Genomic DNA, 15,421 nt, shown 5'->3' on the forward strand with positions numbered 1-15,421 from the left:
TGGTCGTGTCTTACTTACACAGTGTTGGTCGTGTCTTACTCACACAGTGTTGGTCGTGTCTTACTCACACAGTGTTGGTCGTGTCTTACTCACACAGTGTTGGTCGTGTCTTACTTACACAGTGTTGGTTGTCTTACTCACACAGTATTGGGAGTGTCTTACTCACACAGTGTTGGTAGTGTCTTACACAGTGTTGGTAGTGTCTTACTCACACAGTGTTGGTCGTGTCTTACTCATACAGTGTTTGTCGTGTCTTACTCACATAGTGTTGGTAGTGCCTTACTCACGTAGTGTTGGTAGTGTCTTACTCACATAGTGTTGGTCGTGTCTTACTCACATAGTGTTGGTTGTGTCTTACTCACAAAGTGTTGGTAGTGTCTTACTCATATAGTGTTTGTCGTGTCTTACTCACATAGTGTTAGTCATGTCTTACTCACATTGTGTTGATCGTGTCTTACTCACATAGTGTTGGTTGTGTCTTACTCACAGTGTTGGTTGTGTCTTACTCGCATAGTGTTGGTTGTGTCTTACTCACAGTGTTGGTCGTGTCTTACTCACATAGTGTTGGTTGTGTCTTACTCACATAGTGTTGGTCATGTCTTACTCACATTGTGTTGATCATGTCTTACTCACATAGTGTTGGTTGTGTCTTACTCACAGTGTTGGTCGTGTCTTACCCACATAGTGTTGGTTGTGTCTTACTCACATAGTGTTGGTAGTGTCTTATTCACCAAGTGTTGGCTGTGTCTTACTCACATAGTGTTGGCTGTGTCTTACTCACATAGTGTTGCTTGTGTCTTATTCACATAGTGTTGGTAGTGTCTTACTCACATAGTGTTGGTAGTGTCTTACTCACATGGTGTTGGTAGTGTCTTACTCACATGGTGTTGGTAGTATCTTACCCACATAGTGTTGGTAGCATCTTACTCACATAGTGTTGGTAGCATCTTACTCACATAGTGTTGGTAGTGTCTTACTCACATAGTGTTGGTAGCATCTTACTCACATAGTGTTGGTAGCATCTTACTCACATAGTGTTGGTAGTGTCTTACATGGTATTGGTCATGTCTTACTCACCTAGTGCTGTCTGTGTGTCTTACTCATCAAACTCTTTATGTTACCTGTTTATTCTTCACCAGACAGTCATACAATACTGAAGCAACATACCCGAGATTGTTGAGGATTGAGGACGAAGGTTCCTTCGGCCTTCTTAATGAGGGATGCACTGACACCAGTGTAGTAAATAGACTGGGCTGAGAGGAAAGCGCTGACTTTTCTTTGCTGATCAGAATCGTTTCGGATCACAACCTACCATAGAATAAATTTGTATTGCATTTTTGAAAAGAAAAATGCAAAGCTTAAGAATAATGATTTATCAATTAAATATAAGAAAAACTGGAAACAACATTATTTGTAAGATAGATTTTTATTTTTTTAAATTTTGCCACCGAAGTGGCTAGTTTATTGTGCACCCCATATCCATCCTGTGGACAGTAGCACAACAGCATATGGATACACAAAAGGCCTATGAACTAGGCCCCAAAAGGGTTAACAGGAATATATCTGGAATTTGTAACTGAGACAAATACTGAATTAAATTATAAATATTGTATAAATTACTGAGAATTTTGAAAATATACAATAAACAAAAGTAATCAATTAAAATATAATTTTTAATTGAAGAGCATGAGAAACTTAATACAGTATAAAAAAAACTCACCTTAACTTGGAATTCATCACCAATTGAGATTTTATCAATCTCTATTAAATCAAAGACGACATCCTCCTTGATATCCTTGTTATACTCATAGTACTGCTGAGCTCTCTGTGATCCACGAATAGCATTGTGGATAGCCAGGCGCTCTGCCTCAGTACCTTCATCATTCTTGTACTCACTCAATATATCTTCTTGATCTTCATCACCAACATCGTCCTCTTTACCAGGGGTCTTTGTCAGGATCTGAAACCAGTGTTATTTTCCAGATAGTCTGAATTATTTATTGTTTCAATATATAAAAAACTGGCTATTTAAGCAGAGCATCTTCTGAAGTGTGATATCAGTTCACCTCTGTATTATTATTTTTATATTTATAGGAGGGGAGGAGCACAAAAACCCATAGGGGTCATATAGCGCCTGGGGAGATGGAAGGCATTCTGGCTCAATTCAAGGAACTGGAACACAGGTCCAATTCTTTAGATCAAGAACCATCCACCAGTATCAAGAACCCTCCTTTGAGGGTAGCACACTTCTAAAAAAGATAGCAACTGAGTGAATGACAGTGAATATATTTCTTCTTTTTAACTGTCAAAATCTGCATTACTTCTATTTATTTTGGAATATCCTACCTCAGTGGAAGATGGCTTGTTTTAACAAAAATTTAATTACAAGTTAGATTAGAAGGAGGTACAGGGTGCTACAGGTATTATCCAGAGGGCTGAGGACGGGTTATTGGGGTGATTTGGAAATTTAGAGATGATGGAGCAAAATAGGATGACTTGGAGAGTGTATAAATCTATATTGGAGGGAAGGAGAGGGTGAGTTCATCCTAGGAAAAGGTTAAAGGGTTGGGGGGTAAAGGAGGTTTTGGAGTGAGTGGAGACAGGTGGTTTTATTACCTGACATGCTGTTGGAGTCTGAGCAAAGTAACGTTTATGAAGGGATTCAGGAAAACTGGTTAGCCAGACTTGAGTCCTGGGGTGGGAAGTACAGTGCCTGAACTCTGAAGGAGGGGTGGAGATATCTGCAGTTTTGAACTGCAGTATTGGTGCCCCTCTGGCAAGACAGTGATGGAGTGAATGACAGTGAAAGCTTTTTTTTTCTTTTTTTTTTTTTGGGGGGGGGGGTCACCCTGCCTCAGTGGGAGATGGTCAGTTTGTTGAAATAATAATAATAATAATAATAATAATAATAATAATAATAATAATAATAATAATAATACTACTACTACTACTACTACTAATAATAATAATAATAATAATAATAATAATAAATAATTCACAGGTGCTCACACACCGAGCCATCAATGCAACAACAATAATGAAGTAAAAAAAAATACTAAAATTTATATTCAAGAGTGATAGTATGATCATCAGAATCATAAGCCATAGCAGCAAATACTGTTAATCAACTGTTGTCGGCCTCATCCTGAAAAGGGTGAGATATATGGTCAAGTCTCATTACACCGGCTGCGCCTGTTCACCAAACAATAAATAGATACCTGGGTGCTGGCAGACATGTGAGCCACATCCTATAAGAGGGTAGTATGTGTATCTTAGGAGAGCACAAGCCTTGAAGTCAACTGAAGTAGGATAACTTCTTAATTTTGTTTTTTAACACACTGGCTATTTTGAATCTAGGCAGGGTGACCCGAAAAAGAAACACATTCACCATCATTCACACTATCACTGTCTTGCCAGAGGCACGCAGATACAACAGTTTAGATGTCCCTCTAAACAGAAAATATCCCAAACCCCTCTTTTGGAGTGCAGGTACTGTATTTTCCACCTCCAGGAGTTAAGTCTGGTTAATCTATAAATTAAATTATGTAAAGAAGCAAGTTCTACACTCACCAGACCAACATAATAATAATAATAATCTACACTCACCAGACGACCAATGTGGTACTGGTTCATCTTCATACGACGCCAGCCCCAGTCACTCTGTGGGTCCTCTCCCCAGTGCATCACATCAGCATTGACTTCAGCAAACACAAATGAAGCATCATAGTTTAGACCGATGTCACCACGTCTAATGGCTTGCAAAGATACTGGTCCACACTGCATCTTGTCTGGAAGAAAATACATTCACTATTAAAAACTGACAATAGTGAAATGCACTGTGTATGGTACTGTATTAGTTGGAAGGTGGTAAAGATTCCAACAGGTACAGTAGTAAAATTATTCTAATAGATTAAATTTTTACTTGAACGTTTTACTCACAGGAAAACAAATTAGCTGGACTTGAGTCTTGGAGGTGAGAAGTACAGTGCCTGCACTCAGAAGGTGGGGTGGGGATGTTGTTATTCAGGGGATATATGAATTGTGATGTCCAGGCACCTCTGGCAAGAAAGTTTATTGAATATACAATAGCAAACATGCTCCTTTCCCAAACTGAAACATCCACACCATTTCTTCAGAGTGAAAGTACAGCCCTTCCCATCTCCAGGATTCAAGTCAGTCTAACCAGTTTCACTGAATCTTCATAAATATTACTTTGCTCACATTCCAACAGCATGTCCAGCTATAAAACTTGCTTGTCTCCATGCCAATCTAAAACACTCAAACAAGCCAGCCCATGATGACACTCTTCAGGTCACTTGTTCTATCTAGGCTGGAATATTGCTGCACACTAACAGCACCTTTCAAGGCAGGTGAAATTGCCGACCTAGAAAATGTACAGAGAACTTTCACGGCGCGCATAACGGAGATAAAACACCTCAATTATTGGGAGCGCTTGAGGTTCCTAAACCTGTATTCCCTGGAACGCAGGAGGGAGAGATACATGATTATATACACCTGGAAAATCCTAGAGGGACTAGTACCGAACTTGCACACGAAAATCACTCACTACGAAAGCAAAAGACTTGGCAGACGATGCACCATCCCCCCAATGAAAAGCAGGGGTGTCACTAGCACGTTAAGAGACCATACAATAAGTGTCAGGGGCCCGAGACTATTCAACTGCCTCCCAGCACACATAAGGGGGATTACCAACAGACCCCTGGCAGTCTTCAAGCTGGCACTGGACAAGCACCTAAAGTCAGTTCCGGATCAGCCGGGCTGTGGCTCGTACGTTGGTTTGTGTGCAGCCAGCAGCAACAGCCTGGTTGATCAGGCTCTGATCCACCAGGAGGCCTGGTCACAGACCGGGCCGCGGGGGCGTTGACCCCCGGAACTCTCTCCAGGTAAACTCCAGAGGTCCAAGTCCCTAACATTTATAAACCTCCATTACTCTCTACTTCCAATCCCCTCAAGGAAGGTTCCTTGACGCTGGTGAGGGGCTCTTGATCTAGAGAACTGGATCTGTGCTCCAGTTCCCCGAATTAAGCCTGAATACCTTTCACATCCCCCCCACAGGTGCTGTATAATCCTATGGGTTTAGCGCTTCCCCTTTATAATAATAATAATAATAATAATAATCTACTTCCAATTATTTCTGAAATTATTTCTACCTCCTTCTACCCTGCTCCATACTCTCTAAATGATCAGCCTGGTGGATCAGGCCCTGATCCACCAGGAAGCCTGGTGAAAGACTGGGTATTGGAGGCATTGACCCCCAGAATGACCTCCAGGTAGACTCTAGGCAGGCAGGTAGACCTCAACAACTACTCCTTAGCCCTTGGATGGGGTCACCTCTAGTAACCTAACACCATCACCTAATTTCTACAGTATTAATGTGATTATAAACATTGTTTTACTTGAAATCCAAGCAGGTTTTGAACTTTTTATGAATAAAAGAGCAATAGTTACTAGAAAATAATACATATTTGATCTAGAATCTCATGTTCTAGATTTGAAGTACAATATACAAAAAAATAAATTTCAGAGAGGAAACCTTAAAGTGGGTTATTTGTGAACCATTCCAGCCATAGTATTATGACTTCTTCTTCTTCTTTGTAGTGAACTAGTGAAATTCATACTTTTACAGTGCAGATCATAGTTGTCATTAATTAAGACATTAATTTAAAAAACTGGCCAATTAGACATGAAGACTGACAGTGCCTGATATATAAAGCTTCTCTCCTTTTTCCTGCCTTTTATACCTACTGCATATACAGTACTGAGGATTGTATCTATTGCAAATACAGTACTGAGGATTGTATCTATTGCATATACAGTACTGAGGATTGTATCTATTGCATATACAGCACTGGGGATTGTATCTATTACATATACAGCACTGGGGATTGTATCTATTGCATATAAAGTACTGAGGATTGTATCTATTGCATATAAAATACTGAGGATTAAAACTATTTCTGTATTTTAAAATACTACTACTACAACTTTCAATGTGCTTTAATCTTGTGTACTTATAAACAATGGTCAAAAACCCAAATTAAATTGAGCATTAACAATGAAAATTAGCTTTCACTGATATGACTGAGGCAGTGCACAGGTCAGGTTAGGTTAGGCATGATATGTTAGGAAACAGGACAAGCGTTTCCTGACGCAGGTCTTAGTTATATGATGACCCGCCACGGCAGCTTTTGGTCATCTGACTGAGGCCTTCCACTGCTTACCAGTCAAACTGAGATTAATTCTAGTGCAAGTGTGCAGTTCATCTTTGTCATTAATAATGCCTGGCTGAATGATATTATTCAGTATTATAATAATAATAAAATTTATAATCTACTTCCTTAAATACAGGCCCACCTTATAGAATAACACATTGTAATTATTTAATCTTCAACCAAAATTCTTTACTTACGATCACTTTCTTCCTGAGGTGTGGCATCAATAGCCTGCCAGCCTCCATAACCTGGTGGAAGATCATGCCTTGTCATCCACACATCATTCCACACATGGAAATTCCAAATGGAATCATGACTCTCACCATCTGGTCCACCTTCCAGCTCTTTGCCCTCCGTGTTGAAGAACTTATCAACGGTGAGGGAGGAATTGGTGTCATGAGCAGAGACAAAGTTGGTGACAGATCGGCAAGGTATGCCCAGAGCTCGGCAAACTGCGGAGAGAGAGAGAAAATGTGTTACTGTGCAGAACAATTTTCACAATGCTGAGCCTCACACGCTGAGTGACTGTGGTTCAGTCACTGGAATGGGTGAAAACATTGGACATGTTGCCTTACACCTGCTGCCACTGTTTGCTTAGTAATAAGTAGGTACCTGGATGTTAGTTGACTAGTGTGGGTCACATCCTGGGGGACAAATTAAAGGACCCCAATGAAAATAAGACAGACAGTATGTACTCGATAATGCACGGACTTTCTTGGGTTCCTGGGTACCTAACACTCCGGGTTAAAAATCTGAATAAATCTTATCTTATATCCCATTCTATACTATTTACTATTTCATATATGTTGTCTTCTACCTCCTTATAAGTTTGTGTATGTAATAGACCAATCTATAACTAGTAGTTTAATATAAATATATTCTCAAGTTTGTCTGATAAGCATTACATATAATTGGCTTTTCCATATACAACAGAAAAACATATAATGCAAAACTAGGTAAAGCCATAGAATATAAACTTGATGAACATCAAAATGGTATACAATACCAACTTGATTTATTTAAAGATCTTGATACAAGAAAAGGGGTTACTAGTCCCTTGATCCTGGCATTTTAATCACCTTTTATGAAAAGCACTGCACATGAAGGACAAATTCTACTCCACTTTCCCATGGAATAATAACAGAGAGATACATATAATATCCCACACAATCCTAAAATGCTCTGTATAACCAAGGGTTTTCTATAGGGAGGTCTGGTCAGGGCCTGGACTGCGGAGGTGTTGCCCCGGAACACCCTCCAAGTAGACTACAGATAGACTCTAGGTTTCCAAAGGAACAATTAAATGTTATCCAAACCATACCACGGGCGGAGATACAACCCACAATCAGAGAGTCATAAAACTCCAGACTGATGCACTAGACACTTGCTAGCTCGTCGGTCTGGAGTTTTGTTTGCAATCGTGTCATTGCGATTTTGTGAGTCATGTTATCCAATCTTGTAAAAACTATGCATTTTGTGGACACTAAGAATTTATTTATTTTACACACAGATTTCTGATCTAGTGAACAGGGTAACTGAACTAGAAAAAAAGTGAACAAGTTAAAAGCATGGAAAACAAAAACTCTCAAACAAAAAATTACACCAAAATTCTACAAACCGGAAAACACTCACTGATGCTCAGTTATGTGATCAGTTAATCTATCAATTTACTTCCACACAATACATCTTTTGTATAAAATTGTACAACATTACATCTCTCACACAGAAAGCCCCTTTGTCATGCAGAGCATATCTAAAAGGGCCATAGTATTTTACATATAAGACAATAACGATTTTCAAAATAAACTAGATAACATGAATTTAAACAAATATATATGTATATGAATGAAGATGAAAGTGTTTCTTTCTGTTTTTTGGGGGTTACCCGGCCTCAGTGGGAGACGGCCAACGTGTTGAAAAATAAAAGTATATGAAGCAGATAAAATCATAACAATGTATCCTCTAATGTATCTTATCTTAATGTATCTTCTTGAGAAATAATATTATTGGATGTTATCAGTATCCTTCACAATGAATTCTTAATCACATCACATTCTTCAAGGAATAGTTCCTTAGTGCTGGTGAACTGCCTTTGATCCAAGAAACTGGATCAAACCTGATCAATCTCCAATGCCCCAGGTGCAGCATAACCCTTGTGGGTTTAGCTCTTCCTAATGATAATAGTGGTAACATATTACCAAAATAAAAGGAAACACATTCACCATCATTCAATGAATCACTGTCTTGCCTGAAGCATGATGATGTCACACCTCAGATGATCCTCTGAACTGCAACATCCAAATCCCTCCTTCAGAATGCAAGCACTGAACTTTCCACCTCCAGGACTCAAGGCTGCCTAATTGGTTTTTCCCAAATCCCTTCACAAATGCTACTTTGCTCGCACTCTAGTTATGTAATCATATTTCCGATCTCTACCTGTAGTAACGACAGCAGAGAAGACCCAACACTGTCCGTACTTCACAGGCTGATATCCGTTCTTAACAAAATCCTCCATGATTCTGACACTACCGGTCCACTTGAATGGAGCCACACCGTCACTATACTCGCCATCCCAGCGACCTTGTAGGATACCTCCCTCATCAGTGTCATTGACCTAAAAGAAACACACATTATAATAATTAATTATAATCTCTGATCAATATAATAATAATTAATATAACAACTTGGATGTTATAATTCTAGGATACCTGTTCTTTAGAGAATTTGCACATCAAACCATAAATACAACAACTATGATAAAAAATAATACTGAAGTTAATTTTCAAGAGCGACATTTTCAACTGATTCTAGTGAGGATCTCATCATCCAAGGAATTAAAGCTGTACTACCATTCCATAGATCAAACAATTAATTGCAGGACACATGTATATAGTATAAATTTATAGAAAAGAGCCTCCCTTTCAACAAACTGGCCGCAAAGGGGATAAAAGAGAGTGCAAAAATTATAGGGGGATAAGTCTGTTGAGTGTACCTGGTAAAGTGTATGGTAGAGTTATAATTGAAAGAATTAAGAGTAAGACGGAGCATATCAAGTTAGAGTATGTAGGAAAGAGGGAAATTTTTTCCCAGTAAAAGTAGGCCTTAGACAAGGATGTGTGATGTCACCGTGGTTGTTTAATATATTTATAGATGGGGTTGTAAGAGAAGTAAATGCGAGGGTCTTGGCAAGAGGCGTGGAGTTAAAAGATAAAGAATCACACACAAAGTGGGAGTTGTCACAGCTGCTCTTTGCTGATGACACTGTGTTCTTGGGAGATTCTGAAGAGAAGTTGCAGAGATTGGTGGATGAATTTGGTAGGGTGTGCAAAAGAAGAAAATTAAAGGTGAATACAGGAAAGAGTAAGGTTATGAGGATAACAAAAAGATTAGGTGATGAAAGATTGAATATCAGATTGGAGGGAGAGAGTATGGAGGAGGTGAACGTATTCAGATATTTGGGAGTGGACGTGTCCACCAAGGGAGATAATAAAAAAAAAAAAAATAATATTATAGAAAAGATCCTCCCTTTCAACAAACTGGCCGTATCCCACCAAGGGAGGGTGGCCCAAAAAGAAAAATGAAAGTTTCTCTTTTTAAATTTAGTAATTTATACAGGAAAAGGGGTTACTAGCCCCTTGCTCCTGGCATTTTATTCACCTCTTACGACACATGGCTTATGGAGGAAGAATTCTGTTCCACTTCCCCACGGAGATTATAGAAAAGATATTTACATAAAAATAATATTTCCACAATACAAAATCAAATTGGGGAGGAGGAGTAAGGAAAAAGTGAATGTTTTCAGATACTTGGGAGTTGACGTGTCGGCGGATGGATTTATGAAGGATGAGGTTAATCATAGAACTGATGAGGGAAAAAAGGTGAGTGGTGCGTTGAGGTATATGTGGAGTCAAAAAAACGTTATCTATGGAGGCAAAGAAGGGAATGTATGAAAGTATAGTAGTACCAACACTCTTAAATGGGTGTGAAGCTTGGGTGGTAAATGCAGCAGCGAGGAGACCGTTGGAGGCAGTGGAGATGTCCTGTTTAAGGGCAATGTGTGGTGTAAATATTATGCAGAAAATTCGGAGTGTGGAAATTAGGAAAAGGTGTGGAGTTAATAAAAGTATTAGTCATAGGGCAGAAGAGGGGTTGTTGAGGTGGTTTGGTCATTTAGAGAGAATGGATCAAAGTAGAATGACATGGAAAGCATATAAATCTATAGGGGAAGGAAAGAGGGGTAGGGGTCGTCCTCGAAAGGGTTGGAGAGAGGGGGTAAAGGAGGTTTTGTGGGCAAGGGGCTTGGACTTCCAGCAAGCGTGCGTGAGCGTGTTAGATAGGAGTGAATGGAGACAAATGGTATTTGGGACCTGACGATCTGTTGGAGTGTGAGCAGGGTAATATTTAGTGAAGGGATTCAGGGAAACTGGTTATTTTCATATAGTCGGACTTGAGTCCTGGAAATGGGAAGTACAATGCCTGCACTTTAAAGGAGGGGTTTGGGATATTGGCAGTTTGGAGGGATATGTTGTGTATCTTTATATGTGTATGCTTCTAAACTGTTGTATTCTGAGCACCTCTGCAAAAACAGTGATAATGTGTGAGTGTGGTGAAAGTGTTGAATGATGATGAAAGTATTTTCTTTTTGGGGATTTTCTTTCTTTTTTGGGTCACCCTGCCTCGGTGGGAGATGGCCGACTTGTTGAAAAAAAAAAAAAAAATCAGTGTTGCCTGAGAGCTACTTACTCCGGCGGAAATTCCTCGTACGACCTGGACTGGGTTGCCACGTTCAGGATCGGCCACTCTGCTCAGTTCCAGGATGTACACAGCTACAGGAAGAACCACATCGTCAAACTGGCCATAAGCCCAAGGACGTCCACGAGATTTTCTGTAAGTGCCAACATAGACCTTGCCCTTGTCGTTCATCACATATTCCTCCCTGTTGGTTTCATTATCCATGTACACTCCATCATCTGAAAATATATTTTATTAATACACTATATTTACTGTAACAACAAATTATAGTGTAAAAATTATTTTCAGCAAAGGTCAAAGTAATGAAATACCGTATAGTGATTTAACTGACTAACTGGGGGAGCAGGTGACCAGTAATAGTAACCGTCGTATGTAAAGGTGAGACTATTTTGCTGTGATTGTGTCTAACAAAAAGTTAATTCTTTAACTAACATGCTCCGTTGATTCCAAATCAATTGACCCAGTGGATTTTGTTCAGCACGGAATGTATTTCCAAAGTCCATTAAATTGAGGATTTTCTACTGTACTGTACTGTAACTTTAGCAATTATTGATAGTTGGCCCTTCAAGGGGTAGGAGAGCACCTTGATCCTGCTGAAGAGCCCTTAATCCAGACAATTAGAGCTACCCTCCCTTTCAGATTCAAGACCCCTTTGGGTTTAGTGCTTCATCACGAGTATAATACTGCAATTATACAAGTTTTAAAGTGCAAATATGTTTAAAATTTGGAACCAGTCAAAAAAATACCTGTTCTCTACATCTTTAATAACAATAAAATCATGAAATAATGTAACTGAAGGGAAAGAAAGGAAATGACTCAAGGACTGAATACTAACTGATAAGATTTTAAATAATGTAACTGAAGGGAAAGAAAGGAAATGACTCAAGGACTGAATACTAACCGATAAGATTTTAAATAATGTAACTGAAGGGAAAGAAAGGAAATGACTCAAGGACTGAATACTAACTGATAAGATTTTAAATAATGTAACTGAAGGGAAAGAAAGGAAATGACTCAAGGACTGAATACTAACCGATAAGATTTTAAATAATGTAACTGAAGGGAAAGAAAGGAAATGACTCAAGGACTGAATACTAACTGATAAGATTTTAAATAATGTAACTGAAGGGAAAGAAAGGAAATGACTCAAGGACTGAATACTAACTGATAAGATTTTAAATAATGTAACTGAAGGGAAAGAAAGGAAATGACTCAAGGACTGAATACTAACTGATAAGATTTTATAATAAAATTAAATGTAACGTATAGGTGTAACAACATTATTCAATATAATGTAATATTCTGTAATTCTGTAGATATTTTAAATGCATCTTTGGATTTTTTCCACACGTACGGTACCAATGACATGCAGAATGAAAATCACAATACCACAATTGGAATCATTCTCTACTAACTCTCAATTTAGAAATGAAAACTAGACAACATTTTGGGCCATTCTGGACCATAAGCAAGTCGCATGTGGTCTGAGATAGACCGAGCCGTTGACTAGTTTTCAATTTCAATTTGTGGGCCAGTTGTGACCAACAGTAAGTGCAAAACAATTAATGTTGCTCCATGAAACCCCCAGTGGGTGAAAAATTGTAAAATACAAAAAAAAAAATTCTTGGCAATAACAGCATTACATCTATTTAATTTTTTGTAATATCAAGTCTGCCCAATATACTATACATACTATAATGTTTTCCATAAAACTGCAAGATGTATAATTTTTTTCAATATAAAGTATTTTCATTGTATTTCTATCTTTGTTGTGAATATAATAGTAAGTCCTCAATTAAATGGCTAATAGGAGAAAGTAGGTAGCTAGTACAGTATTAGCATTTGCAATAGATACAGAGATGAGATTGTTTTGCCATGATCATAAAAATAATGGGCAATTCTGTAACAAAAGGATTCTGTCCATTTCTGAATTAACTGACCCAGAGGACTTTGTACCCTATTTCCAAAATTCATTAAATAAAATACAATCAAATTTAAGATTTCCTGTAATAGCCTCAATCAGCTTACAACCAGTCTTCCATAATGTTATTTATGCTAACCTTTGCACCAAGGATTGAAGAGAACAAAGACATCAGTTTCATCAGAGTACAGGTTCATTGCTCGACCAAGGCTTATATCCTGCAGACCACTGCGCACATCTAAGCGCCATATGCCTACCATGGCAGTTGCTGGAATGTAGATCTGAAACATAAACCAAAGTGATTTAAATGAGGCTATCCTTAGTTATGACCACATACTGTATAAGGAGTACTGAGGCGCAATCCTGTGACATCACTCCCTTCGAAGAAGATGTCACTCCCTTCAAGGGAGTGATGTCTTTAGACTGGTGAGAGGCTCCTGAGGTACAGAGTTAGAGATACCCTGACCTTCCTCACATTCCTCAGTCACTGTATGTCCCCTACAGCTTCACTATAACATAAAAATGGGGCCAGGAGCTGAGTCTTGGCCTCTGAAAGTACAACTAGGTGGGTGGCCTATGGCCTGGTAGGCAACGCTCTTGCTTCACATGCTGAGTGTCCATGGTTTGATCCCCAGTGGAAACATTGGTCGTGTTTCCTTATACCTGTTGTCCCGTTCACCTAGAAAGCAAGCAGGTACCTGCATGTTAGTCAACTGGTATGGGTGGCATCCTGGGGGACAAAATTGAGGACCCATATGGAAATAAGACAGACAGTCCTCGATGATGCACTGCTTTTCTTGGGTTATCCTGGGTGGCTAACCCTCCGAGGTTAAAATTCTGAACAAAATCTTATTTTATCTCTTAACTTACAGTATTAATAATAACTGTGATCTCATTCACCCATGACCTGTACTCCTTACACAATTTATAATTTCAAAATATTATGTAATTCTCATTTCAGTGACCATAGCATAAAAAATAAGCATTTATATCAAATATGATGACGTTGAATACTAAAATAATATTTTAACACACTGGCTGTCTCCCACCAAGGCAGGGTGACCCGAAAAAGAAACACTTTCACCATCATATCTGCACGCCAGAGGTGTGCAGGTATGACAGTTTAGATGTCACTCTAAACGGCAAATATCCCAAACCCCTCCTTTAAAGTGTAGACACTGTACTTCCCACCTCCAGGACTCAAGTCCAACTAACCAAAAATGATGAGTTTAAATATAAAATACACAAATAACCCACACATAGGAGAGAAAAAGTTTATGACAACATTTTGGTCTGACTTGAACCCTTTAAAAAGTTACACTAACACAAAAGAGAGAGGAAGCCAGTATGATGGCCCGGTGGTCTGGTGGCTAAAACTCCCGCTTCACACACGGAGGGCCCGGGTTCGATTCCCGGCGGGTGGAAATTCCGACACATTTCCTTACACCTATTGTCCTGTTCACCTAGCAGAAAATAGGTACCTGGGTGTTAGTCGACTGGTGTGGGTCGCATCCTCGGGGACAAGATTAAGGACCCCAATGGAAATAAGTTAGACAGTCCTCGATGACGCACTGACTTTCTTGGGTTATCCTGGGTGGCTAACCCTCCGGGGTTAAAAATCCGAACGAAATCTTATCTTATCTTATCTCTTATACGTATACTGGAGACCGAAACATTGTCGTAAGCTTCCTTCTTCTATGTGTGGGTTGTGTATTGTTCCAGTCCCAATATTGTGCCTTTTTTGTTCTAAATATAAAATACTGTGCAAAATCCTCACCTGCAACACAAGATCTTTGCCCCGGCTGCCAGGGTCAATACGACAATCCCAGTCGTTCTTGGTTTTAGTAAATTTGTCATTCTCCACAGTTACTACAGCCATTGTTCCCTTCTGAACTGCTGGTTTAGCTCCTGTGGAGAGGAAAAAAAGTTATATGTATTTTACAGTAGACTGATGTTGACTCATAAAATCATAATAAACTATTGCAAACAAATCACGGAATGGATGGGGTTTGAACCCATAGCAAGTGAGTCTTAAAACTCACAGGCCAGTGCGTTGACCACTTGACCAGGATGAGTGGTTAACGCACTGGCCTGAATCTCGCTGAGTCCCATAAAACTGTGGCCCGGTGGCCTGGTGGCTAAAGCTCCCGCTTCACACACGGAGGGCCCGGGTTCGATTCCCGGCGGGTGGAAACATTTCGACACGTTTCCTTACACCTGTTGTCCTGTTCACCTAGCAGCAAATAGGTACCTGGGTGTTAGTCGACTGGTGTGGGTCGCATCCTGGGGGACAAGATTAAGGACCCCAATGGAAATAAGTTAGACAGTCCTCGATGACGCACTGACTTTCTTGGGTTATCCTGGGTGGCTAACCCTCCGGGGTTAAAAATCCGAACGAAATCTTATCTTATCTTATCTTAACTGAATCTTGCAAAAATGAATCATGCAAAAGTGAATCTTGTAAAAGTGAATCAGACATTCACCATATACGTAAATTTGGACCCTAATAGTACAT

General features: G+C 39.3%; 1 protein-coding gene across 2 annotated transcripts in view; it reads right to left on the minus strand.

Annotated features, from left to right (window-relative positions):
- The window catches only part of LOC128699866 (hemocyte protein-glutamine gamma-glutamyltransferase), a 90,360-nt gene that overhangs the window by 13,682 nt on the left and 61,257 nt on the right, over positions 1–15,421 (minus strand). For both annotated transcript variants that reach the window (XM_070102321.1, XM_053792667.2), the window contains exons 4-11: positions 14,684–14,814; positions 13,046–13,187; positions 10,977–11,203; positions 8,670–8,847; positions 6,431–6,685; positions 3,607–3,788; positions 1,721–1,960; positions 1,168–1,308 (exon numbers count right to left, since the gene is read on the minus strand). In XM_070102321.1, the coding sequence (XP_069958422.1) occupies positions 1,168–1,308; positions 1,721–1,960; positions 3,607–3,788; positions 6,431–6,685; positions 8,670–8,847; positions 10,977–11,203; positions 13,046–13,187; positions 14,684–14,814 (1,496 nt within the window). The remainder of the gene's footprint in view (positions 1–1,167; positions 1,309–1,720; positions 1,961–3,606; positions 3,789–6,430; positions 6,686–8,669; positions 8,848–10,976; positions 11,204–13,045; positions 13,188–14,683; positions 14,815–15,421) is intronic.

This window comes from Cherax quadricarinatus, chromosome 81 (assembly GCF_038502225.1).
Source record: "Cherax quadricarinatus isolate ZL_2023a chromosome 81, ASM3850222v1, whole genome shotgun sequence".
In the NCBI taxonomy this organism is placed as follows: Eukaryota; Metazoa; Arthropoda; class Malacostraca; order Decapoda; family Parastacidae; genus Cherax; species Cherax quadricarinatus.